Genomic DNA, 27,495 nt, shown 5'->3' with positions numbered 1-27,495 from the left:
ATGCGCATTGTGCAAACCCCTGGAGCGGACTCCTCCAGAGGGGGCGGGCGGATGTGGACACGGTGCTGGAGAAGGTATCGCCCAGCGAATTATGGGCCTCCCCATGAAAACGCTGGGTGTTCCCCTGGGAACGCAGACAGGCCGATGCCTGCTGGGGGTGGCTGATGTCACAAAACATCAGCACCCACCCTCTTTTGCCCATCTCTGTGTGAAAAAAAAGTAAGTTTCACTGGGCCAGATGTATCAAGCTTCAAAAAGTGATAAAATGGAGAGTGGTAAACAGCCAGCCAATCAGCTCCTACCTGCCATGTTACAGACTGGGTTTGAAAAATGACAGATCGGAGCTGATTGGCTGGCTGTTTATGACACTCCATTTTATCACTTCTGAAGCTTGATACATCTGGCCTACTGTCTCTTATTTCCGGAGGCATGATGGGGATAAATGAATCCGTCTGGGGATGAAAACCGGCTGTTAAGTGGGAGTGCATTCGTACCGGAAAACTCTGGGAGTGTCTGGGAAAATGCAGGCGTCCCTAAGTGTTTTAGGGGAGGGTGTGTGATGTCGGGTTAATTAATTGCACTGCCGAGTAAGTCCAGTGCTACGTGGTGCCTGCAACGACTTGTGCCCATTGTTGACGGTTGAATTGCGAAAAAAATGGCCACATTGTAATGCACAATGGGGGGGCGGGGATGCAGTGGCAGTGCAACATCACTACTAGGTTGTGCTGCTAGGTTGGTGTGTAGGGAAGCACATTTTGCATCACAAGGAGGACCCGGCGAGCGTGGTGTCCTTACCTCCCACCGCTTACCGCCGGTAGATGACATTTTGCAAAGATTCACCAAATTACAAATCATGCTGAATAAGGCCATAGATTGTAAGCTCTGGGGGCAGGGGCTGATGTTAATGACTGAAATGCTCTCTGCACTATATAAATGCCAACAAATTATAAATAAGATCCTGTAGGTAAAAATAGAACCGGATTGCCTGATCTGCACATGAAGGAAGAATGAGTAGTCACAATTACCATCATGTGTAAGTCCATGACTCAGTTAGAGCCGGGCAATTCCCATTCACATACCGGACCTGTCATGTTATAGCCGCATGTCACTGAGCAAAGCAGCAAAGACATCATGGGGTGAAGTTACAAAGATGAGAGTTCTATTGAAGATGGGATGTTGCCCCTAGCAACCAATCGGATTCTATTAATTATCTTCGCGAAGGTACTAAATAAATAAAAAGTCGAATCCGATTGGTTGCTATGGGCAACATCTCATCCTTAATAGAATTCCCATCTTAGTAGATTTCCCCCTCGAATCCTGCTTGTAGTCTTAAGTTGGGTATACACTATACGATTGTTGTTAACGATATCATTAGCAATATCAGTGTGTATACACTATGTCATTAACGATGACCGCTCTGGCGGATCGTTAACAATAAAACCTATCGTCTGAACATGCCCTCTGACAATGGAGGTTATTCAGACCTGATTGCAAAGCTGACTTTTTTTTCTTCTCCATTTGTTTCTGTGCAGGGTAAATACTGGCTGCTTTATTCAAAAGGGGCAATTTAAGCTATATTCCTAAGCAAACTGAAATTATCGCTCCATGTGTACACCCTATAGCGACTCCCGCGCATCGCCATCACTGTCGAGATTCAGTTCATGCATTGTCTATCATGCGTAGATCGCAGTGCTTTGCCAAGATCACGGGGCTTTACACTGCAATTTAGATTTCAGTTTGAACAAACCTTACCCAAACCTAACTCTCTCTGCACCTGTTACATCTGCTCCACCTGCAGTGGAATACGGTCTTGTCCATTTGAGAATTGTTGCAATCAAGTCTGAATTAGGCCTAATATCGGCAGTGACAGGATGTGTTACTATGACATTGTTTATTGATTGCATTTTTTTTTTATACATTTTAATTGAAACTTTTATCAAAGTTACATTGTACAAGACAAATAAAGATAGTATTACAAAAAGAATGGTGCATTTGATTCGGTAGAGAAGACAACGATATTCGAATGTTATGAATATGGAAGAGCGGATAAGTCATTTGAGCTGGATTGGTTATTCAACAAGGTTGAGACTTCGCCCTAACAATCAGGTAGAACATGTTGTATAAAAAAATCTGAAATATGCACCCCATCAGATTTGTAAACCTTAATCAAGGATCATTAACTCTATCACACTTAGTATAATCGAGAAATCACATGATTAAATTACATATTAATAGAACATACAATATCAATGTTACAAAAAAATTATTATTGGCCAAATGTAATAGGGTGAGAGTTTCAAAAAGGGTGAGATTTTGGGAGAGTTTTCCCATTTTTTTAAAGCAGCAATCAATTACATGGCAAAATAAACCTGGTTTTGCAGTGTAATTGATTGCTGCTTTAAAAAAAAAAAAAAAACGGGAAAACTCTCCCAAAATCTCTCACTTTCTGAGAGATTTTGGCCCATAAACTTTTTCTGCTATAATCGACAGAAGGGGGATTAAAGAAGTAAGGGAATGAGGGAAGGGAGAGTGGGGAGACAAGACAACACATTGACAGCTATTATCAAAATATATTTTTTATTATTATTATTATTATTATTATTATTATTATTATTATTAATTAACAGTTTCTTATATAGCACATACAAATTACGCAGCGATTTACAGAGAATATTTGAACATTCACATCAGTCCCTGCCCCAGTGGAGCTTACAATCTATATTCCCTACCACATGTACACGCATGCACACACAGACATTCTAGGGTTAATTTCGTAGGGAGCCATTTAACCTACCAGTATAGAGCAATTTGGCGTATTAAGAACCAGGTTGTGTTTTCGAATATCTTCTGTATAGTTGCATGCCAACAGCTCCCGCATTACCCCCCATCCCAGTGGAGCTAGTGCAGGTGCACTTCTCCCCGGACCAGGCACTGGAGCAGGTGAGCGGCGGGTCAGCCGCACCTCCCCTCCCAGGCGCCTGCAATCCCCCCCCCTCATTTTGGCTAGGGCGGCGAAATGGTTTGCACTGGCACTGCATAGGCCCTGTTGAGGAATTTGCGGTGGGTTTCCTGAAGGGAGACGGACTGGAGATATTTTAAGTAAGAGGGGAGTTTCTTCAGTAGGACTTTACATGAAGGAAGGGAGGGAATATCTGACCTCCATCTAAATTCAAGGTGTTGCATTCATTTTTCTCTGGGTAACATCACAAGTTGTTGGTAGAGGTTCCTAATTCTATATACTAAAATGTGGTGCCAGTAGAGTCAAAATCAGGTCCGGGGAGACCGAGGTGAGAAATGGTTTGGGTTGGGATTGGGCGTAATAACAAGCTTGCAGATACATAAAGAATTGGGATTTGTGGAGATGATGTTCGGCTGTATTGATTGCACTTTAAACTCACCATCGGGTATCCCCAGGTCCACACTTTACAACTTAACACACTAAACCGTAACTTAACTAACTTATCTAATAAAAAAAGACACGGACACAAAGTGCTGGCGTGTCAAAAATGAATGTCAAATTTATTTTTGACAATTAAACTATGACTATAAATGGTGGCGGCACTAAAGAACGGTCACTATAGGAAAGTGGGGTTAAAGATGAATACACATACACACATCTCTGGTGATCACTCTCCCTGGTCATCCACCCAGGCAGGTGGTGTGGCCATCCCCCGTGCAGAAGCATGGCCCATGACAATCGATGTCAAGGGAGAGTGCACCCCACTATCTACACACACACAGAGTTCTTTAAGGATGACCGTTCTTTACCGCCACCAAAGAAGAGAAATAGGGATGGGTGGATGGGGATTCGCAGGACAGAGGAAGTTCACATCTAGCATGTGATTTATCTTACCCTGTCTAAATCCCTCCCCCTGCTCTGATAGGCCTTGTGCCCATCCTCATTATCATATCACATCACATAACTATCTACAAAGTGCAACCTGCAGGAACCCATCAGTGGTTTATGCTCCCTCATTGCTTAATCCGCATTCGTGTTTCTTTATACACGTATCTTGAAGACCAACACTGGCGTAACTAAGCTACCGCAGCCCCCGCCATGGCGGGGAGGCGCAGAGTAACTATGGGCGCCTGGGGGGCTGCGGTGCTATAGTTACCCGCTGCGCTGCTGCCCGGCCGCATCTGTGGTCACTGCCCGTCACTCGCTCCCGGCGCCGGCTCCTGCTGATAATGAAAAGTGACACTTAGAAAATGGCTGCCCCCGTATTGCAGACAGTTTTGGCAGCCATTTTCTAAGAGTCACTTATCATTATCAGCAGGAGCCGGCGCCGGGAGCGAGTGACAGGACAGTGACGCAGATGCGGCCGGGCAGCAGCGCGACAGGTATGGGTATGGGTATGGGTATGGGAATGGATATCGGGGGGGGCGCGCGCCGAAGGGGGGGGCGCCGAAAAAAATTGGCGGGGTGGCGCAATATATATAGTTACGCCACTGAAGACCAAGGACTGCCGCCTGTCTTCTTTGTTCAGGACACACCAGAAGAAAGGCTACATTACATATTATTTGTAAGGATGGCACCTCAGCAGTTGTCATTTATTGTCCTGAGTGACAAACAACCGCACTGTATATATAAATATAGAGAGAGAGATTGGGAGGGATAAGGGGGGCTGCAGCTGGTGGTGTCTGATTTTCAGCTACCACGGGAGAGTAGACAAGTATGACAGACATTACATAAAATCTGAACACATAATAAAAATAATGTTACTCTGTCGATGATTTACTTTCTGTCAATCTGCAAATCCTGCAATTCGCAGGTCTTCGAGTAGGATGCGGGGCTAACTGATGACATTTGCCCACCTTTCCGAGGGGCCAGGAGGAAGACCCGATTTCCAGGAGCCTCCCAGTCATTCTGGGAGGGTAAGCAACCCTGATATATATGTCTAGTGTCTGATTGTGTGTCTCTGCTCCTGGACTTCCCTATTTAATGTATGATTACTATCACCTGCGTTAAAACACCTTTCTTATCAATTTACCTGTTCAACACAGGTGATAGCAATCATACATTAAGAGGGAAGTCCAGAGCAGAGCATTGTGTTACCCCCTGGGGGATACAGTATACCCCCAAAATGACCCACTCCAGGAGGGACACAATGCTCTGCTCCTGCACTTTCCTCATAATGTATGATTACCCTCATTTGTGTTGAACAGGTAAATTGCTAAGAAAGGTGCTTCACCACAGGTGATGGCAATCATACAATAAGAGGGAAGTGCAGGAGTAGAGCAATATGTCCCTCCTGGAGAGGGTCATGTTGGGAGGTATGGATACAGTCTTTGGGTCACCTGCATGTTTGTCGACACCATTAGGTCAACATGCAGGAAGGTCGACAGGGTCATTAGGTGGACATGGGTTAGGTCGACAGTCAAAAGGTGTCATGGGGTTTTTCACTTTTTTTTTTTGAGCCAGCATGTGCCGACAGGTGGTATTTAATGCCCTACCATCCACTAGAGCGTGGAGGAAGAATAAAATAGTGTGCCAAGCGTAACGAGGCACCGCGTCCATAGCAGTGTCCATGACGACGGTGTCGACATTCGGGACAAAGAAAAATGTGAAAAACCCCATGTCAACCTTTTGACTGTCGACCTAACCCATGTTGACCTTTTGAGCCTGTCATTCTAATGACCCTGTTGACCTAACCCATGTCGACCTAGACTCATGTCGACCTTCTTGCATGTTGACCTAGACTCATGTCCACCTAAATGCATGTCGACCTAATGGTGTCGACCGATTGACTGTCGACCAACATGCTGGTGACCTAATGATTCACACCCCCTCCTGGAAGGGGTCATGTTGGGAAGTATGATATATATATATATATATATATATATATAAAAAATGCTATATATATATATATATATATATATATATATACACCTACACATACATAGATATATATACTAGTTAATGAGTCTCGTCATGATTAGTGACCTGCTGATGCTGAGTACTTTCGTTTACACTTTACAGAGTATACAGACAGATATTTACGATTCTGCCATGTGTCATACTTTATGTCTGTAACATCCGCCATTTTTTCGGAGGCTGAGTTACCGAGAAGTCTACGCCAGAGGCTCTGCAGAAATGGCTGCGGCAGCGGGGACACCTCTATTGTCAGGGGTTGCGCGCCCCGCGGTGGCGTCTGGGTACCCGGAAGTGTTTGATTAGTTACTGTTGATCTGCTTCTTCCAGCGAGCGAGCTTTCACAAATCAGGGACCGGAGTTCCCGGCAGCCGCGGCGATTCTTGCATGGCCAGCGTAAGTATCAGCCGGACCCCTACCCGGAGACCCTACAATCAGATACATGGGACTCCTCCCCCCCCTCGTCACAGCGCCACTAGCCCACTACACCCACCCTGGGACTGCTCTACCCTCCATCCTGCCACTGCCCCCTGATACTGGACACCGATCTTTCACTGGTATAAAACCCCGAGTCTGGGTGCCCCAATTCCAGCCACTACCCCAAGTGACTGGAGGCTCCCTCACAGCCAGTACACGCATACACCGGACCCCCACTTCACTGTAATTGCAGCCATGGGTTCCAAAGTCATTGCTACTGCACCCGTGTTCTGTGCCCCTCTTCCTCGCCACTATTCCCATATACTGGGCTCCCCCTTCTCTGGGTTTACCAATTTTATTTATGTTCTTGTTGTCAATCATAAAAAAAAAAAAAGTTATATTGTATATAGAGACAAGCCGTGTTCTCATACATTGAATACACAGCAGGACGTTTGCCTGTGTGTGTCTGCTGTCCAAGTATTTTTGTATATATATCTTGATTGAGGTAATAGAGATTTTTTATTTATTTATAGGTGTGTGTGTGTGTGTGTGTGTTATTATTTTTTCAACAATTAGCCACTGGTGAAGGATGATTGTAAGTTTATTGGTTACATGAAGTAAAAAGCAACATTGAAACTCAAGCAGTGACTGGCGTCTATGATTTACATGGACAGTGTATATATATATATATATATATATATATATATATATATATATATATATATATATATATATATATATATATATATATGGCCAACGGACCAGCACTCTCCACAATAATCCACACGCTGCGTGCCTTTGTCAAAATCAAACAGATAAGAGGTTTCCCAGCTCCCACCGGACACCGGAAAACAAACGCGTCACTGCAGCAAAATCTTCAAAACGGTGAAGTATTTATTAGCGCCCCAACGGCTCGTTTCGGGGTTTCCCCCTTTCTCAAGAGGCAATACAGACAATTTAAACAGTGTACAACACATACCTTAAATACCTCCCCAATTGGCGCCAATCTCCCGTCCCAGCCTCCAGACTTACAGCGCACACCTGCGTACAGGGTCCCACTGCGATGACGTCAGCGTCTCACACACGCTTCCCTCAGCACCATGGAAACCGGACGCTTGATGTGTTAGTAGTCATGGAGTATCCCGCCTTCTGGCACGCCCCCCCACGGACGTCACATGTACTACCTGACAGCCTCTCTCACTGGCGTCAGTGTAGTCATGGAAACTCTACCGTGCGGGGAACCAGAATGACGGGTCAGGGATAGGAAGTTGGACCCAAGGATCGGCACACCCAGAACAAATATAAAAAATAACATAAACATATAAAATGTGTACATAGTACCGACGGATGGTTCAGGTATGAGACATCGGGGTCAAAACGCCATGTCTCACACACATGGAGCAATCTCACGATGTCATCGACCAGAACCATATCTCAGCACACATTGTACAAACATTGCATAGCATATGGGAAGGGAGAATGGGTAACCACTAGGAGCTCACACCTCCAAAGTTAGTCACCCAGCCCCACCACCCCAGTACATGCAGCTGGACAAGAATACAGCAAGAAGATATATTAAAAAACACATATGAAGGAAACATGGATAAAGATAAATGCACAATATATTGCCACATCGGCAATCAGGACAGTTTGCATCATACATAAACTATACTTATAAATATACAATCATCATAGCGAAAATTGCAAAAAGAGATAGAGATCCTACATAAATGAACTCCACACGATACGTTCATTCAAGCCATTAGGCGCTACGGTATCTAATCTATAGATCCATGAAGCCTCCAATTTTAATAAGCGTTTCACTCTATCGCCACCGCGGTTAGACGGAGGTACATGATCGATGATCAGATACCGCAGCGATTCCAATGGATGACCCTTATCCCTGAAATGGATTGCTACCGGTTGATCTGCCTTTTTCCCAGCCAATGCTGCCTTAATTGAAGACCTATGTAATGCCATCCTTTCTTTAAACTTCCTTGAAGTCATACCAATGTAAAATAAATTGCATGGACAGATAATTGCATAAATAACGAACTGAGTATCGCAAGTGAGAACATGTCTCATGCGATATATTTTATCACTATGCCGGTGCGTAAATCGATCTGTAGCAATCAAAAAATTACAAGTGGCACATTTAGGGCATTTATAGCAACCGGGCTTTTTATATACTGTTTTAGAACGTACCTCCGGGTTAAACCCTGTAACATCTGAGTGTACCAGTATATCCCTCAGGTTGCGACCACGTGTGTAACACGTTAAAGGTCGTATATCTCTAAAGGCAGGTAGATTTTTATCAGTAGCCACAATTGACATGGCGTTTTGACCCCGATGTCTCATACCTGAACCATCCGTCGGTACTATGTACACATTTTATATGTTTATGTTATTTTTTATATTTGTTCTGGGTGTGCCGATCCTTGGGTCCAACTTCCTATCCCTGACCCGTCATTCTGGTTCCCCGCACGGTAGAGTTTCCATGACTACGCTGACGCCAGTGAGAGAGGCTGTCAGGTAGTACATGTGACGTCCGTGGGGGGGCGTGCCAGAAGGCGGGATACTCCATGACTACTAACACATCAAGCGTCCGGTTTCCATGGTGGAAGCGTGTGTGAGACGCTGACGTCATCGCAGTGGGACCCTGTGCGCTGTAAGTCTGGAGGCTGGGACGGGAGATTGGCGCCAATTGGGGAGGTATTTAAGGTATGTGTTGTACACTGTTTAAATTGTCTGTATTGCCTCTTGAGAAAGGGGGAAACCCCGAAACGAGCCGTTGGGGCGCTAATAAATACTTCACCGTTTTGAAGATTTTGCTGCAGTGACGTGTTTGTTTTCCGGTGTCCGGTGGGAGCTGGGAAACCATATATATATATTTCAGCGCCAAGATATTTTTAAATATACAGAAGGATATTTTTAACTAATCCAAATATAGTATTATATATCTTGAATGGAATATATATGTAAAACACTCCCAATTCAAAAAATGGGTGTCAGCACGAGCCCAGGGCCAGACGTTGGTGAACCGTCTGTACAGGAAAGTATTTTTGGAGTATTTTTGTGTTTGTAGCATTTTAAATTATCCTTTTATTTGCTCATCACATATACATATTTTGTAAAGCATATATTCTTATTGTCACACCCACTGGTGTCATTTACTGTGCTGTACCAGCCCCCCCACCCCTTTATTGTAATAAATTTCTGACTATTTTTTCCAAAAACTCCTTCATATTTCATTTAATATATATTTGTAAGGTAAAACTGATCGCCGAGTTCCTAAACTATAGCCCTCCATATATATATATATATATATATATATATATATATATATATATATATATATATATATATATATATATATATATATATATATATTTTTTTTTTTTCTGCACGTGTCCAAAATAATACTAATTCCCGTTTTCTTTAGCAAAGCTGTGACTATAAGTGACCACATTTCAGTGCATGAGGATTTTGAAGTTGCTGCTAATGATGAGCCCCTTGTTTAGATTATGGCGTCTGAGGATCCCATACCCCTGAGCTTTTAAACCAACATCCTCCCTGAGGGCTAGATGTACTAAGCCTTGAAAAGTGGTAAAATGGTGAGTGATAAACCTCCAACCAATCAGCTCTTACCTGTAATTTTTCAAACCCAGCCTGTGACATGGCAGTTAGGAGCTGGTGGTTTATCACTCTCTCCATTTTTTCACATTTTAAGCTTGCTACATCTGGCCCTGAGTCCTCCTATGCTTGATTCGGTTTCTCTTTATCCACCAGATTTATCAAGCTTCAAAAATTAATAAGTTGGAGAGTGAAAACCAGCTAAGCAGCCCACAACTGTCATTGTTCAGACCCAACCTGTAGCATAACAGTTAGGAGCTGGTCGTTTATCACTCCAATTTATCACTTTTTGAAGCTTGATACATCTGGTGTTATATCACTTAGTCACTTTTTTATTATATATAATATGATGGTAAAATGTTAATTCATATAATTACTTATTACTCTTTTTACTTTTAGGAATGTGCTTGATGTGATGTGTTTGCAGTATGGCTTGTCCATCTTCAGTTAGAGCCATTTGTTATCGTTCCCTTATCTTTTATCTCTAATTTTCTGTTGTCATGGTTTTTAGAAGTGTAGTTTGGTATGCTGCTTTGTGGGCATTAATACCATTGTGACTATTGGGTAGATGTATGAAGCAGGGAGAAGTGATAAAGTGCCTGGTACTCATCACCGGCCAATCAGCTCCTGACCAGTAACTAACAGGCTGGGTTTAAAAAGGGACAGTTGGGAGCTGATTGGCCGGTGATAAGTACCAGGCTCTTTATCACTTCTCCCTTATCACTGCTTCATACATCTACCCCTCAGTCTTTGTACACAGCGTTACTGAGGAAATCCGCCAGTGCCACAGCCACCAGGAATTTTACAGCGATTGCGGTGTCTCAAATGAGATATTTCTGTACCAAGACGCACAATCTAACTTCAGAACCGCTCTATGGCTTCCCAGAATGTGTCTTATACAGAATAGAAAAATTAGGTAACCTGCGCTCTAAACAAAGGGTGCAGCCCTACCACAAAACAGTCACCATACTATCACAACAATGATACACAAATAAAAAACGTAGGGTAAGGCGCTACCATAAAGTATAGATGTAAATTTTTGATGTTGGAGGCTTCTTCAGGGGTTTGAGTACCAAAAAAAAAAAAAAACCACAAGACAATCGCACTTCTCATAGTGTAGATAATATCAAACGGCAATGTAATATTTTCTTGTTAACTAATGAATATACTCCGTACCAGAGGTGAGACTTCACTTAGGCCACAAGATATTTTGTATGTTCTTGTCGGATACCGGGTCACAAGACTCGTTATATATCTCGGATTAAAATTAAATGCTCCACATAGTGTAAATATGTAAACCTATTAAAAACGAAAATGCTAACTGGCATAGTACCGTGTCTGACCTTCTAATCAAGGCTATTCATGTCACTTGAACATAAGGGAAGTAATCCTGGAGAGATCCCGGGTCTCAACAAAAGTCCACTTCCCAACAATAGCTCCAAGATGGTATGGCAGAAGGTCCAGTTTCACAGTCACTACTTCCTAGTAGTCCTCACCAACGTGTTTCTGCTTAGTAATAAGCCTTCCTTAGGGTGCCCAGAATGTGTGTTGCAACAAAGTCGCCAGGGCCTGGGAAACTTGGCACAAAGATGCAGTTGCAGGCTGCAACACCCCCACTGAACAAACGCAACACTCCTGCCACCCCCACCACCCCTTCTGCTGTTTCTTCCCATAAAAGAGCACTATCATCCACTTTCCGTCCAATAATCAGTATTGGCGCATGCGTATTGTGGGTTATTGCGTCCAGTGTGGGTAGGCCTATGGGCAATATAATTATTATTTATTTCTTATTGCATTGATCGCACCAAGACGGGCTGGGTTAAGCCACGTAAAACTGCTGAACCCAACTAAAATGCTGGGCACAATCTGAAAAAATTACAGTTGGGTGCACATTTCAGCTTGCCAACATTAATGGCTGTGAAATGAGATTATGTCCCACAGCTCAGAATAGAGCAACAATTGAATTGCCCCATCTGTGCCAGCTGCGGGCAGAGACCATTGAATTTCCCCCTAAGAGTCTTCTATGCACGGAGAATGATACAACTTGAAGTTGTGTTACTGCTCTGTACAAATATATAACTGAAGATATTAAGATATGACTAAACAGCACAGGGGTAAAGCAGTGGGGGGGGGGGGGGGGGAGGAGAGAGTGAGAGTCATATATATATTTCTTAATTCATGTTCCCTTATTTGGAGGGGTGCAGAAAACCTGTCCTGTTGATCATCTTATGTACCTGATCACATGATATTGGCAAAGTGCGACTTACAGTTTTATGTTAACCGTCCTCAGTTCTGTTCCTGGTCTGTATATTTTCCCTGTTTTATAGCAACGTAGGTTGCATTGATAGCATATAAGCAAAAGGATACGAAACAGAACTAGCAGAACAGTTTCTGCTTCTATATTAATGCAATATCTATTTGTATAAAAAAATTTTTTTTATATGGTTAAAGCCCCAGGTTGAAGCTTTCTAAATCCATAACATGCCTTTCATTGCCTATTTTCCAGATCCGCAATGTTCAGTATGTCCAGGGTCCCAGACTAAGCGCACACAGGCATGGCTAACTTTCCTATTCAACTCAAGTTAGAAGATGAGGCTCTCTGCAAAGATCTGGTGGATGAATTCACTGCACCCGGGGACCAGAGGAGCCTGTTGGAACAGAGCCGTTCCCTGGTGCAGACTTTGTTCCCGGTGCTGTTTACAGTGCTGGGGTCTTTGGAGAACATCCCCTGCAAGGACGGAGAAGAGGGGAAAAACCCAGGCCGGATCTGGCTGCAGCTTAAGGGCAAAAGAGATGCAGTGCTCAGGGCCAAGGTACAGTGCCTATTCCCTTTCCTGTATTTTCTCTACAATGGCATTGGGTGGGATGGATGACGGCTATGTGTATTTTAAGGACAACTATGAGATTGGAGCTGGGAACGTTCAAGGGTATATTGTGAGAATTGGAATGGGTCCGGCTTGTGCTGTGTGGTTTTGGCTAGTGCTATGTGTGTATGTACACCCACACATTATCAGATCTAATGTGAAGCTGGGTGGCTGGTCGTCATCATGCGGTCTCATTATTTTATGGTGAGGTCTGAGGCTGTAGATCACAGGTCTTCAACCTGTGGCCCTCCAAATGTTGTGGAACTACATGTCCCAGCATGCCCTGACAGTTTTGGCATGCTCTTATAGGAAAAAATGTGTCAATGCATGTTGGAACATGTAGTTTCACAACATCTGGGGGGCCATAAGTTGAAGACCCATGCTGTAGATGTAGGCGCAATTGTTGTGGTTGGTCAGTGGCTGTACACACTGACCAACCACAGCCACTGCTGGAGAGGTTTCTAAAATATGAGGTCAGATCAGGTTATATGTTGGGGGGGGGGGGGGGGGGTGCTGCTATCAGGACAACCATTGAAATACAATGGAGTAAAAGAAAAGAAAACGGTTGCAGAGTTGGGGCTTGACCAGAGCTTCTCAAACTCAGTACTCACAACACCTTAACAGTCAAGACTTGAGGTGCTGTGAGGACTGAATTTGGGAACCACTTTTCTAGACTAAAATAGACTTTCCCATCTGCCCCCCTGCAGTGCACATGGTTTTGTCCATCTAAGAAGGATTTTGTCAGAAAGCGTGAACTAGAATAAGGCCCTGAATACAAGTGGTTGGGGAATAAGATAAAGTGCACACCAAACTAAAAACATCCCTAATCACCATCTCCAATAAATACAGACTTGGCACCAGATCAGGTCTCTGTAGAATTGTAACCCCTTACATTGCAGTTAAGGCAATATAAAATCCTAAATCTGCAACATTGATAACTCCTTGACAAACCAAAGCCTGGGCTCTGTGCCAGAAACAGTTACACACTAGCAATATAGCTATACACAGTGTATAACCAGTGCTTTCATTCTCAGTTGTGAGAAAAATAAACGGCATGACAAAGGCTCTATTTTTAAATGCTATTCTTTGCACAACTTTTCCTTACTTTATCCCCATACACATTACATGTTGTTTTGTTATAAGTAGATGTGATTTTAACCCCTTATTTTCACTGTGTCTAACATATGTTATGCACAATAAAAGAAAAACACAAGGGTCATTTTTAATAAAAAAAAAAAAATTGATCAATACATATGAATGACATCATAGGTGTGCATCCAACTCTGCAACCGCTTTCTTTTCTTCTACTCCATAAAATTTCTATGGGAAAGTCTATTTTAGTCTAGAAAAGTGGTTCCCAAATTCAGTCTTCACCGCACCTCAAGTCTTGACTGTTAAGGTGTTGTGAGTACTGAGTTTGAGAAGATCTGGTCAAGCCCCAAGATTGCGGATTTATTTATTTTTAATAAGTGTGTGTGATATTCTCCATTACAGAGTGGATCTATCCTGCCCTGGGTGGGAAGAGGGTGGCCAAAGTGGAATGGGGTCCACACAGAGAATATTTTCCTCTATCTGCCACACACACACAAAAATATAGTGCACCCTTAAGGCAACCTGTACACTAACCCTACAATGGTGTTACAAAGCAGTGCTGGATTTAGTTTCCGTTATACAACTTCCTGTGCTTTCCAAAGATTGTCCTATCTATATAATTTACTCCTGAAAGAATGACCTTGAGCTAAGTCGTTATCTGTGGTTGATGTGCCTTTATGATCCTCTTTCTGTGTTGTAGGAGTATGTTAAAGGCCTCTGTGACCCAGAGATGGAGGAGACGGAACCTTACCCCAAAGAGATGCATTGCATCTTTGCCGGCGCCAAGAATCAATTCCTCAACCGCCTTATTATGGACACTAGTGCCAACGTCACTGTGTTGGAAATTGGGATCCTTAGCATTAAAGGAGGAACAGAACCAGTTGTCATGGCGCAGAGCCACATCCAGCAGTTTGTCCGGCTTTTCCGAAAAAATGAAAGTTTACCCCATGACAGGGAACCAGAGGTGAAACGGAGATTTAAACAATTTGTTGAAGTCCACGCGGATTATTATACAATGGATTTATTATTACTACCCAGTGCCCTAAAGGAGGAGTTGTTGAGTCTTGGGTCAGATGACCAAAGTTTGCTGGTACAGGATGACCTGGACTGTGAGATAATCATGGTCAATGCCAGGACTAAAGACCAACCACAAAGCGAACCGGACTCTGACCAAACCCGAAAGAACAGGAGAACCCCTGTGACCGAGCTGACCGATCAGTTGGACACTGTGTTTTCCTGTGTTCCAGAGACTAAGCCGAGCTCCTCCTGTGTTTTGCCATCCCAGCCGGATAGATCATCTACAAAAAGAAGAAGCTCTGAGAATGAGGACAGATGTTCGAAGAAACCGTTCTCGTTGGAATGTATACAGATAGATGGTCCAGTCATCAAAATTGCTGACAGTTCAGATGTCCCAATCATTGATTTACTGTCTGAGTCCAGCAGCATGGACGATTCAGTAATACTTCTGGATGATGAAGACACTACGAGGGATGAAACGGAGTACAAAATTCTTGTGAACTTTTTTAAGACTATGGGATATTCACAAGGTGTGGTGGAAAAGGTCATTGGAGAACTGGGACAATCAGAGGAACCATTGAAACTTCTTGAGGAAATAGAAAAAGAAAACAATAAGGCATGCGCTACCTTGAGCCAACCAAAGGACATCAGCACTAGGGTTCCATGTGCTACCTTGAGCCAACCAAAGGACATCAGTCCTAGGGTTCCATGTGCTACCTTGAGCCAACCAAAGGACATCAGTCCTAGGGTTCATCAAATGACTAAAATCCCTCCCGTACCTAAAGTAGCGTCTCAACCACAACAGGAGGTCACTATAGAACCAAATGTGAGCTCTGGGCTGTCCATTAACGAACCTCTTTCAAAGCCACCTTCAGGGATGACCAGTCACACCGGTAGCGTAGCATTGACGTCTCAAAGACTAGAGGCTGAAAGGACTGCATCAAAAAATGTTAGTTTCATACCGAGAGGTACATCGAGTCCTGTCCATTGTAAACCTGTGATCTCAGAAAAGCCAGGACCTTCTTACCTCCCTCTGGTGGTTAATCCTGGAAAGCAGGCCCCTGTCAAATCCATCGCCCCAAGTCGTATAGTAAACCATACAGTCCCTGCATTGTTGGCAAGGCCCATACACGGGCCACCTGTAACTGGAGTACAAATATTTCTTAATTCCATTAAAACACCGTACCGCCTCGAGCTGAAGAATGAGCCTGGTAGAGGAGATCTTAAGCATATCATTATCGATGGAAGCAATGTTGCTATGAGGTCAGTATAGTGCTGGTTATTACATATTGAATCAGTGTTCTTGTATCACTACTGAGGTATATGGAGGAACGGCATTGCCTGCCTTGTGCTTTCGGAAGACCCTGCCAGAAAATTCATGTTCCAGAGAGAGAAGGTGCTGTTCCCGGGACAAATAGGAGATGTGATATAATACATAAACTGTAGCACAGAAGTGATGTCTTGTGTATGTCCCAGTCATATATATCAAAAAGGCTGCCACCAGCCAGTGTTGGGGTTTGTGTATTAAACCACGTTACTGTGATAATGATTGTCATGATTTAATAGACAAAAATCTGATTGGTTGCTATGGGCAACTTTACCTCCTATCATTTTTAGAACCTTTCTTAACTTTGATCCTTAAAATCACGAGGCTCTAGTGGAGATAGTTTGGAAGCCGCAGATGACATCACATGAGCTCACCCAATCAGGTGACCGTATATCAGAGCTGAACATTAGGAGGCACCACAGGGCCAGCTTGTAGGTGCTAGAGATCCATAATTCAGTCTGGAGGACACGTGTACCTGACTTCTCTGCTGCACAATCACCCCCACATTTATTTGTGCATTTACCAAATGTATTATCACCCCATTGAAATAACACATTTTTATTCCTACTTCCATTAGCCATGGTTTACAAAGGTTCTTCTCCTGTCGAGGGATCGCTATAGCCGTGGAATATTTTTGGAAGAAAGGTCACAGAAAAGTTACGGTCTTTGTTCCACAGTGGAGAACGAAACGAGATCCCAACATCACAGGTAACGCCAAGTTCTTGCCGGCTCCCAGCCCCGTACTGCATTGTTCTCACAGGATGCTTATTCTAGCGCTATATTCTATGTTAGCAGTGCATTTCTAACCAATTATCTGGCATGTTTAAAAACACTGACCACACAAAGTTTTTGTGCTAACAAAAAAAAAAAAAATTCACAGAAAAAAATCGGAGGATTTACATTCATTCTATTGGGCCTGATTCAGCTTTGTTGGGAAATAAAAAATGCATGCAAATGGGCCAAACCATGCAGCACTGCAGGTGGGGCAGATGTAACCTGTGCAGAGAGTTTGATTTGGGTGGGGTGTGTTCAAACTGAAATCTAAATTGCAGTGTAACCACATAAAGCCGTCTCTGGGCTACATGCAAAAACTGGTAGTATTTACCCTGCACAGTAATCATATACATGCATGCATTTGCTATCCTTGCACAGCAACATGGTTTGTTCCAGACAGACAATAAATAGCTTTTTTTTTTTTTTTATTACTGAATTTGGCTCATAGTGGACAGTTTGTCCCCGCTTCATCAGTGGTTGCTATTGGTAACATATGCTCTTTAACACCACATTTTATCTCCTGTTGGGACCATTTATATGAATGTAAGGAAATTTTCTATTAATCTTTTACAATGAATTAGGTAAAACCAGATTTGATTTCTATAGCACACACATTCCGCAGCACTGTACAGCGACTATTACATTCAGTCATTCCCATCAGTCACTGCCCCAGTGGAGCTTACAATCTATGGGCCAGATGTATTAAGCCTTAACAAGTGATGAAGTACCAGACAATAAGCTGCAAACTGCCATTGCATGATGGGTTTGAAAAATGAGAGTTAAGAGTTGATTGGCTGGTTCTTTATCTCTATCGCCCTCTACTTGATCACATGTTAAGGCATAATACATTTGTCCCTATATTTCCTACCGCATGGGTACATTAAGGTTAATTGTTGTTAGCACACCATTACCAATATGTTTTTTTGTTGGAGTGTGGAAGGAATCCGGAGCAACTGTCAGAAACCCACACGGACAAAGAACATACAAACTCCACACAGAACTGTGACATCTGTGCCCCAATTTGTGCTGCTTACATATTCCGCTTAGAAAACTAAAAGAGCTATTATTATTTGATGGCTCATTGCCGTGTCCTCATAACCTGTCCTCTTATTCCTTATAGAACAGTTCTTTCTCCAGCAGCTAGAAGAACTCGGCATCTTGTCTTTTACCCCTGCCAGGACCGTACTGGGATCCCGAATTGTATCACACGATGACAGGTGGGTAGAGCCCTCTGATTGCCTGTACCTAGCAATGGTGGAACTTTGCATTAGTGACCTGGAACTGTCCCTACTAGTATTATCTAATACTGCGTGTGCAACATGGTGTTCTGTTTTCAGCACGAGCTTTAGATCACCCAGGAAGAGCTTTTCTACCATTGTCACTGTATACCGCCTGTCTCTCCTCCTCTTCTTCTTTGCATTAGGAGATGTGGAGACAAGTGCTCATATGTCCCATCTTTTCTGGCTGCTAAAAAGTCAAGTTACTATTCCAGGGTATCTTGCAGATTGGTGGCAGCACAGCTCAGGGATACAAGTGACTTTGCAGTGCCTGAGCGATGTCACCAAGTCTTTCATAATGTAATTTATTTGGGACAGGTTTAACACTTACTATTTTAGTGTTACTGTATTATATAATTTCTAGGTTTTATCATTCAGATACCATGACCTCCTATATTGTCCATTCTAGCACCCTTCATCTTTCAAAACCCATGCAGTTCTTCTCTGCCTGTAGTGTCACGGGCTTCTGTGGTGCTCCTAGCACAGTGTGGTCTGTATTTCAGCACTGATATGCAGACCAGACCTGTGCTAGAAGCACCACAGCAGAGAAGGACACCCCAGGCAGGAAGAGGAACTGCATGGGTTTTGAAAGATGCAGGGTTCTAGAATTATCACTTTAAGTACCAGCCAGTCAGCCCCTTAATGTCATGTTACCACTTTGTTTGAAAAATTCCAGACAAACTCTGAGGCTTTTTTTTTAAAGGGACAGTCATTTACAAGGCAAAACCATGCTACTACATGTGGCCCCAATAGTCAATAGTAAAAGTGATCATAATCTTTCTATTAAATATGAATCGGTACTTGTGTAGTATCACGGCTCCCACGATGTGCATCGTACACGGAAAAATCGCATTGCATGCGATCCGATGCGATGCCATTTTTCACAAAAAACATGGACATGTGTTAAAATAATGTAAAATGCACTCCAAATGTAATTTTTCACACTGTACCACCCCCACTATCAACGCCAACCCGAAGCGTGGCGAGCGGCGGCGGTACGCGTCCTACGACCTTTTCATACCCCCACTATCCACGTCGGCGTGGAGTTGAGAATAGAAAGTGTGGCGAGCGCAGCAAGCCACCGAGCCCGAAGCGTGGCGAGGGGACACGGATACCTGTGAAGCCCGCAAGGGGACACGGATACCTGTGAAGGTATCCGCGTCCCCTTGCGGGCCTCGCTGCGCTCGCCACGCTTCGGGCTCGCCACACTTTCTATTCTCAACTCCACGCCGACGTGGATAGTGGGGGTATGAAAAGGTCGTAGGACGCGTACCGCGTACAAATGCATAAAAAACCCGCTAAAATCGCATCGCATGCCACTACATATGGCATGCGATGGGAGCCGTTAAGGTATACAAGTACCTATGAATCTTTTTCTCAAACACTCCCTCCCTCACATAGATTCCTCTTGCACTTGGCCGAGAAGACTGGAGGAATAATAGTCACGAACGACAATCTCCGGGAGTTTGTCGTTGAGTCACCAGTGTGGAGGCAGATCATAACGGAAAGGTCAGTAGATTCTTCTATTGCTGGGGTAGCCAACCCTAGTCCTCGAGAGCTACAAACAGTGCATGTTTTGCAGGTCTCCTCACAGAATCACAAGTGAGCTAATTAGCTCCATCTGTGGATCTTTTAAAATGTGTCAGTGATTAATGAGTGCAGCTGTGCAGCAGCTAGGTTGTCTGGAAAATGTGAACTGTTGGTAGCTCTCGATGGCTAGGGTTGGCTACCACTGTTCTATTGTGTCAGATTCAGCCTGTAGGTGTAGCTGTTGACACTGACTATTGACGGGTAAGCCCTCTGCAGGTTATGTAGGGTACTGCAGCTCAACTTTAGTGTGTACGGATTTTCGTAATAAGCTATTGCAAATGTGCTGTCACCTACTGAGAATTTGTATATTAATATAATTGGTCTGTCATTAGCCGTTAATATCCTGGTGGTTGTTAGAGCTATAGGGCATCTGATCCCTTTTTAGAATGTAAGATCTAATGAGCAGGGCCCTCTCTCCTCTTGTGCTTTTCTTGGAATATATGTCTCTGCCACCCTGATAATTGTGTCGGTGTCTTGTCCCCTGATGGTCTTTATTTACCATGTAATTGTCATATAATTTTTTTTTGCCCATTTATGTAGTGTTAGGTGCTGCGGAACCCTTACAGCACCATATAAATAAATGATGATAATCTGATTATTAGAAATCTATCTTATAAATCACTTTTGTACAGTATGTTGCCAAACGTTGACTTGCGTGGCTATAGCAGACACCATGTACGACAGAAAAGGAGCAGGTGCTGTTACCATGTGGTGAGGAAACTGTTGTACAGTATGTACAAATGGGGTATAATTTCAGGAAATGAGTTCTGTATGCAGTGCATACAGAAAGTGGGATATTCAATCTGGGATACCGGTTGCCGGAACGTCTCAGCAATCGGAGTCCCGGGCTATTTTCGTTCCGACTATAACTCGACTTTCGAGAATTCAATGTTCCAGCTGTTGAGTGTCGGAAACTCTGAATCTGCAAAAACAGGATTTAAAAAAAGAAAAAGTCTGAATTCGACAATCCGTGGCCGTTTCCGACAAAAAAGATTGGACTTGGTTTAAGGTGCCCATACACGGTACAATTATTCCTATGCGATTTGCATGCGATGCAATCGTGACCTAGTTTAAAAAGCACGGAGACTTTATGTGCTGTGCAATGGGAATGCCCGCGGGAGTGCACATGGCATCGCTCAGCACCCTCTCATCGTGTATGGGGACACCTTTAGCCTGATCTGTTTTATTGGGAACTGCCTTCAATGATGTCTGTAACTGTAGCATTGAATATGCGAGTGGTGCAGGGATTGAATACCGCCCTAATAATAATTAAGATTTGTTTTACATTGGATTAAGTGATGTTTTGTACTTTATGCTGCAGACTATTACAGTTCACTTTTGTTGGTGATATCTTCATGATACCAGATGACCCGTTGGGAAGATACGGCCCAAAGCTGGAAGACTTCCTCTGCCAGCAGTCTGCAGAAAGGTAATAGTGCAGGATTGGATGTGCCACGGATGCTTCAGACCACATTTCTGTCCATTATGAGAGAGAGAGAGAGGATGCTTTCACCATAGGGGAACAAGGCTCGCCCTCATAGTGGGACATGTGTAGGGTGGCCAATCCAAATCCAAAACGCCGGGATTTCAATGCTGGGATTGGAGTTTCCAATCCCGGTATTTCAGGATTAGACTGCGCATGCGCAGTCTAATTCCGGGCAGTTTCTGAGCACTCGCTCAGACGCTGCCCGGCTTCTCCCATACCCGGAAATGTAGCACTGCCCGCAGCGTGACCTCGACAGTGCACAGCACGCCCACCCGCCTCCCGACAGCACTCTGCACCAGCCCGGCCGCCCACTCTGCAAAATGTAAGTAAATAGTGGGCGTCCAGGGGCTTCAATGATATGTTCTGCCCAGTGCCGCTCATCGCTGGAGGTCGCCAGTGCCACTACCGCCCCGTGGAGCTCAGACACAGGTTACCAGCCCGGGTCATGAGTCCTAGGGATCCCTAGACATGTGATTTTAAAAGATGCAAGGTGTGTGCCACTGGTGACGGGAGGCCATATAGGGCCTAAAGCTGGCCATACATCAGAAAGATCGATTGCGCTCATGATTGTGTACAATTTCCCTTGAAATCCCCGGCAGTCCTTGGTGGTTTCTGGACACACAGTCTACTCACAATCAGTCATACAATCCATCTGTTGATGGATTGTATGATTGTGTACACAAGATGTGCACACAATCCATCTTACAATCAATTGATATTGTATGATTGGGTACAATATCTTTCTGATGTATGGCCACCTTAATTCAGACCTAATCACTGCTTTACAGATTTGCACAGTGGGCAATTTTCCATGAACTATGCATGTGTATGGGCCTTTATACGGGTGTATTCATCACAGCCACGGAGTAAGTCTCTGGTTACACCTAGCCTGTTATGACCGGTGCCCAATGTAAAAATCGGTACTTGTGTACTAGCACGGCGCCCATCGCATCGCAGACCGTAAGGCATGCGATGGCAGCCGATGGTATACAATTTAAAATTGTATGCCATTCTATCGCATATACAATGGTATGCGATTTAAAATTGTATAAGCACCCTAATAGGGGCTTACAATGTTAAATGGACCCCCACGCCACCCCCACTATGAACGTGAACCCGAATCGTGGCGAGCGCAGCAGTACGCGTCCTACGACCTTTTCATACCCCCACTATCCACGTCGGTGTGGAGTTGATTTTATATAGTGTGGCGAGCCACCGAGCCCGAAGCGTGGCGAGCGGACGCGGAATACATGTAAAGTAATACATGTCCCCACGCTTCGGGCTCGGTGGCTCGCTGCGCTCGCCACGCTTCGGGTTCACGTTCATAGTGGGGGTTCATTTAACATTGTAAGCCCCCATTAGTGTGCTTATTCAATTAAACATCATATAGGGGGCTTATACAATTTTGCGTCGCATCGGGTGTATGCCATGCGATTATATGTTGTGCGACCAAATATCGTGGGCGCCGTGCTAGTACACAAGTACCTAAAAATCATTCGTCGGTGAGCTGCTAATGAAAGACTTCAATTTAGCTCAGCTGCGATTACTTCGCTAGCCATACATCTCTATTCGCAGGATTTAACTATATCGGTGCGGCGTCAACTTGATCGCTGGCTGCTGCAAATTTGCTCAGCAGCGATCAAGTCTGAATCAAGCACATAATGAGGGTATTGTACACCTAGACCTCGCCTCTATAATGGGTAACACACAGTGGATGACACTACATACATCAAAGATGTTTTAGTGTAGACACTATATTGCTCCGTTCCACAAAAGATGATGGGTACTCCTGTAAGATCCCTATTGGTTAATATTATATAATACACAATGAGTGTATTGGAGGCTTAATCCTACCATGGTAACTTGGTTCTTCTGCTTTTCTTATGTTAGCGGTACCCTTTCTTTCATTTATAGACCAGCATTAAGCTGTGTACACACGGGGGCGATAGGGGCTGGAAATATGGTCGCTGGCGACCATATTGCCAGTGATGGGAGTGTGCCCCGGCGATAAATCGTCGGGTGCGCGCTCCCGTTTTCAGCCCTGTTCTAATCGCTGGTCCTGCGACCAGCCGGATTACCTCTGCGTCACCGCCGGCAGGTTCCCTTTCATCAGCGACCATCTCTGGTCGCTGATGAAAAGGAGAAACTGAGAAATATATTGATCAGCCATATATTGCTAGCAATATATCAGCCCCGTGTGTACGGGGCTTTACTTATCCTGAGACTGTTTGAATGCTAGCCGCCTTCCCAGTACCGCTGCCTCCTCCAGTCCAGACGTCATTACTAGTACATAACCGTGTATGGATAGAACATTTTATCTGAGGACATGACTGATAATAGATGTGGTTCACATACATGTATACGGCATTCCTACATGCTACATAGAAACCTAGAAACATAGAATTTGACAGCAGATAAGAACCACTTGGCCCATCTAGTCTGCCCCTTTTTTTTAAACATGTTACCTCAAACCATATTTGATCCTTATTTTTTTGTAAGGATATCAATATGCTTATCCCAAGCATGTTTAAATTGTACTACTGTATTTGCATCTACCACCTCTGTTGGGAGGCTATTCCACTTATCTACTACTCTTTCTGTGAAAAAATTCTTCCTCACATTTCCCCTGAATCTTCCTCCCTCTAGTTTCAGTGCATGTCCTCGTGTTCTGTTGCTCCTCTTCCTGTGAAGAATGTCTCCCACCTGTACCTTGTTAAAGCCCTTGATATATTTGAAAGTTTCTATCATGTCCCCCCCTTTACCTTCTCTGCTCTAAAGTATACATATTAAGATCTTTTAGTCTTTCCTGGTACGTTTTGTGATGTAGGCCATGCACCATTTTAGTTGCTCTTTTTTGTACAGTCTCTAATGTATTTATATCCTTCTGGAGATATGGCCTCCAGAACTAAACACAATATTCTAGGTGAGGTCGTACCAATGACCTATACAGTGGCATTGGGGCAGATTTATTAAGCTTGGAGAAGAGATAAACTGGAGATAAAGCGGAGAAAAGGTAAAAGGAGATAACGCATCAGCCAATCAACTCCCAACTGTCTTTTTCAAACACAGCTGATTGGCTGGTGCTTTATCTCCTTTTACCTTTTCTCCGCTTTATCTCCAGTTTATCTCTTCTCCAAGCTTAATAAATCTGCCCCACAATTACTTCTTTCGGTACTTATGTAGTATCTGGGCGTCCGATTTAGAAATCGCATCGCATGCGACCAAATCGTATGCGATGGTCAAGATTTTTTCATAGGATTCAATGTTAAAATGGTCTGAGTCCATTTTAACATAGAATTCAATGGGAAAAAGTGGTCCTTTTTCCTTTCCCCACTATCCAAGTGGGCATGGAGTTGGATATAAACCTGTAGCGAGCCACCGAGCCCGAAGCGTGGCGAGCGGACACAGAATACTTTTTAAGAAATATGCGTTCGCTCGCCACGCTTCGGGCTCGGTGGCTCGCTGCGCTCGCCACGCTATATAAAATCAACTCTATGCCCACTTGGATAGTGGGGAAATGAACAGGACCTTCTTAACATTGAATCCTATGCAAAATCGCATCGCATCTGATTGTATGCCTTAAGGTAAGGCATACAATCACAAAATCGGCAGCCCAGATACTACATAAGTACCCTTCTTTCTTTCTACTGCTGATACCTCTCCCTATGCAACCAAGCATCTGACTTGCCTTCTTCATTGCTTTGTTACATTGCCTACCTGCTTTTAAGTCCCCTGAAATAGTGACACCTAGATCCCTCTCTTCCTCAGTAGTTTCCATTATAGTGCCATTTATACTATGCTTAGACCAAAGCGGCACAGAGGTGCAGGGGAATGCTGCGCTCAGACACAGGAGGAGCAGAGATGATTAGCAGGTCACTGACCAACATTACAATTGTTTTACACTAATTGTACAACCAGTGACTCCATCTTTCAGAGGGATGGTGATGATGATGAGGAGGATACCCTATACCTACTGATTACTGCAGCAAGACCACCAGACCTTCCAACCTAATCCACAAAATGTTCTTTTTTCTTAAATTATAAAATTTAAATTAAAATCTTTTGCAATTAACTCTGGTCATGTTTACAGCAATTTATTTAAGTTTGTATTGACATAATTGTTAACAATGTCCGCTCCTGCGCATCTCAAACAACCTTCCTCTCCCCGCTCTGTCTATGCAGCTCATTATTGACTATATTATCGGCAAGGGCCAGGTAATGTCACTGACTATATTGGATTCCGAAATTGGTCACCTGGGCCTACTACCGACGGTAGAACCCGTCATGTAGTGTGTAAGAAATACTGCCAACGTTCCCCAGTTTTAGACCTTATCCTGCATTCAGCACAGAAAATCACATCGGAGACGGCTGGTTGGTTTGTCATTGCATCGCACCCTAAATTGCTATAGCTGTGAAGTGTATGATGTTACTGACACTACGAGGTGCACATAGTGAACGGTTTGGGAGGTTTTGATCTCGAATACTCCTTTCTGACATACTACCCGGGGGTTTAAACACGGTACAATCCCGGGATTTTAGTCAACTCAAATCCTGTGGAGAGCCAATCAGACATAAGCTAGTCCCGGTATTACGAGCCTGCGTGTGAAAAACCCCAGGAAATTTGCGTATGTCTATAAGTAACTCTGAGCTCAAAATCGCCTACTTCATGGGTTCTCAAATTCAAACACACAGTTCAGTCACCCGACAGGTGCACTCATTGAAACATTTTAAAAGATCCACAGGTGGAGCTAATGATTTCACTTGTGATTCTGTGAGACCTGCAAAACGTGCCCTGTGTGGGGTCCTCAGGACCGAGTTTGAGAACCTGTGGCCTATTGTGGATGGGCTTTTATTGTGGCAGGTACTGAACAGTTCTCTTATTTTATTTCATATTACGTTAGTTCTGCAGTACAAAATGACCTTATTTAAATATAATAATTCTTTAAAATATGCTTTATATACAGTGTTAAATCACATGGTGTTTGTTCTTATTAAGTGCATGCCCAAGGCACATATAAATATATTTATGCACACTGGATAATTTAATGTTCTTTCTCCCCCAGAACTACCTCCCTCACCCCCCATCCAGCAGACAGTGGAGTGTTTTTTCCAAGCCATGATGCCTCTCTTCCAAAGCCGGTGGCAGCCAACGTCAATCACCCTCATCCCATAGTTTTCCCACCAAGAGAGCCAAAACACCGGTTCAATTTACCGATGCAGAACATCCTCCGCCCCCGGGTCATTACTCCCGCACAGAGGAGTTACCATGAGACACTATCGTTAAAAGACTCTCTCTTGAAGATTTTCCCTGAGTCAGAACAAAGGGAGAAGATCAACCAGATCTTGTCTGCACATCCCTATATGAGGGATCTCAATGCGTTGTCAGCAATGGTCCTCGACTGACAGCTGTTATTGCCCTGTGTTTTTTTATTTTGCATCCAGGATCTTTGAACGATCTCTGATTTGTCACCAGCTCTAGGCTATTATTTTATTAAAACTTTATGTTTCTTGTGTGTCCTTCCTGTCACTGTTTTTAAAGTGGATCCATCATTTAACGCATTGAGGGGGCCATATTGGGAACGGAACCAATATTCAGTGACTCATTCCTGTGATGTCACTGGATCTTTGCAGACTGGCTGCGTTTTAAGGAAGATTGGTTCTACCCAAGAAGAGAGCGTGGTCCATTATGGCGCAAATGTTTGTGGACATAAATGTGGTCTGGGTAGGAAACTTTTTTTTACTTAAAAGGATCTGGTAATAATATGGTCATAAAGATAGTAAAAAGGAAAAAAATAATCTTTCTAAAATGACCAAAGGAAGAGTTCTAGAAAATATCCCCACATATCTGGGGATATTTGAAGTATTACCGCTTACAGTGTGCGGGTGAGTTTAATGAATGATATTGTAGAAAACACGTATTTGTTAATACCATTACATGAGGTATTAATATGGGGGCGGGGCGGGACGGGGACACACACACAATCCACAGTAATCCCATCAGAACGCCGCTCAAGGGATTTATTCAGACTAAATATATCCTGTGGATTATATTTTATAAATAAAAAAAAATGTTTTTACATTTGGTTTCATCTCCTTGCAAATACAAGGATCAGGTTGTGGGGTGGTATTATTAGGACCTCTAAAAC

General features: G+C 43.6%; 1 protein-coding gene across 2 annotated transcripts; it reads left to right on the top strand.

Moving 5' to 3' along the window:
• Positions 1-6,121: 6,121 nt before the first annotated feature.
• N4BP1 (NEDD4 binding protein 1) lies at positions 6,122-26,862 on the top strand. Of its 2 annotated transcripts, none has more exons than XM_083165361.1 (8): positions 6,122-6,268; positions 12,429-12,735; positions 14,579-16,158; positions 16,800-16,930; positions 18,117-18,213; positions 19,675-19,782; positions 21,185-21,292; positions 26,413-26,862. In XM_083165361.1, the coding sequence occupies exons 2-8, from the start codon at positions 12,478-12,480 to the stop codon at positions 26,750-26,752; spliced, it is 2,622 nt and encodes an 873-aa protein (XP_083021487.1). In that variant the 5' UTR covers positions 6,122-6,268; positions 12,429-12,477; the 3' UTR covers positions 26,753-26,862. The 2 variants fall into 2 exon arrangements, with proteins under 2 accessions (XP_083021487.1, XP_083021488.1); XM_083165362.1 differs by lacking the exon at positions 26,413-26,862 and adding an exon at positions 25,284-26,389.
• Positions 26,863-27,495: the final 633 nt, after the last annotated feature.

Source organism: Crinia signifera, chromosome 11 (genome assembly GCF_055691185.1).
Source record: "Crinia signifera chromosome 11, ASM5569118v1, whole genome shotgun sequence".
Taxonomy (NCBI): Eukaryota; Metazoa; Chordata; class Amphibia; order Anura; family Myobatrachidae; genus Crinia; species Crinia signifera.
The sequence above is the reverse complement of the archived record's forward strand: the minus strand, read 5'-3'. Positions and strand labels throughout refer to the sequence as shown.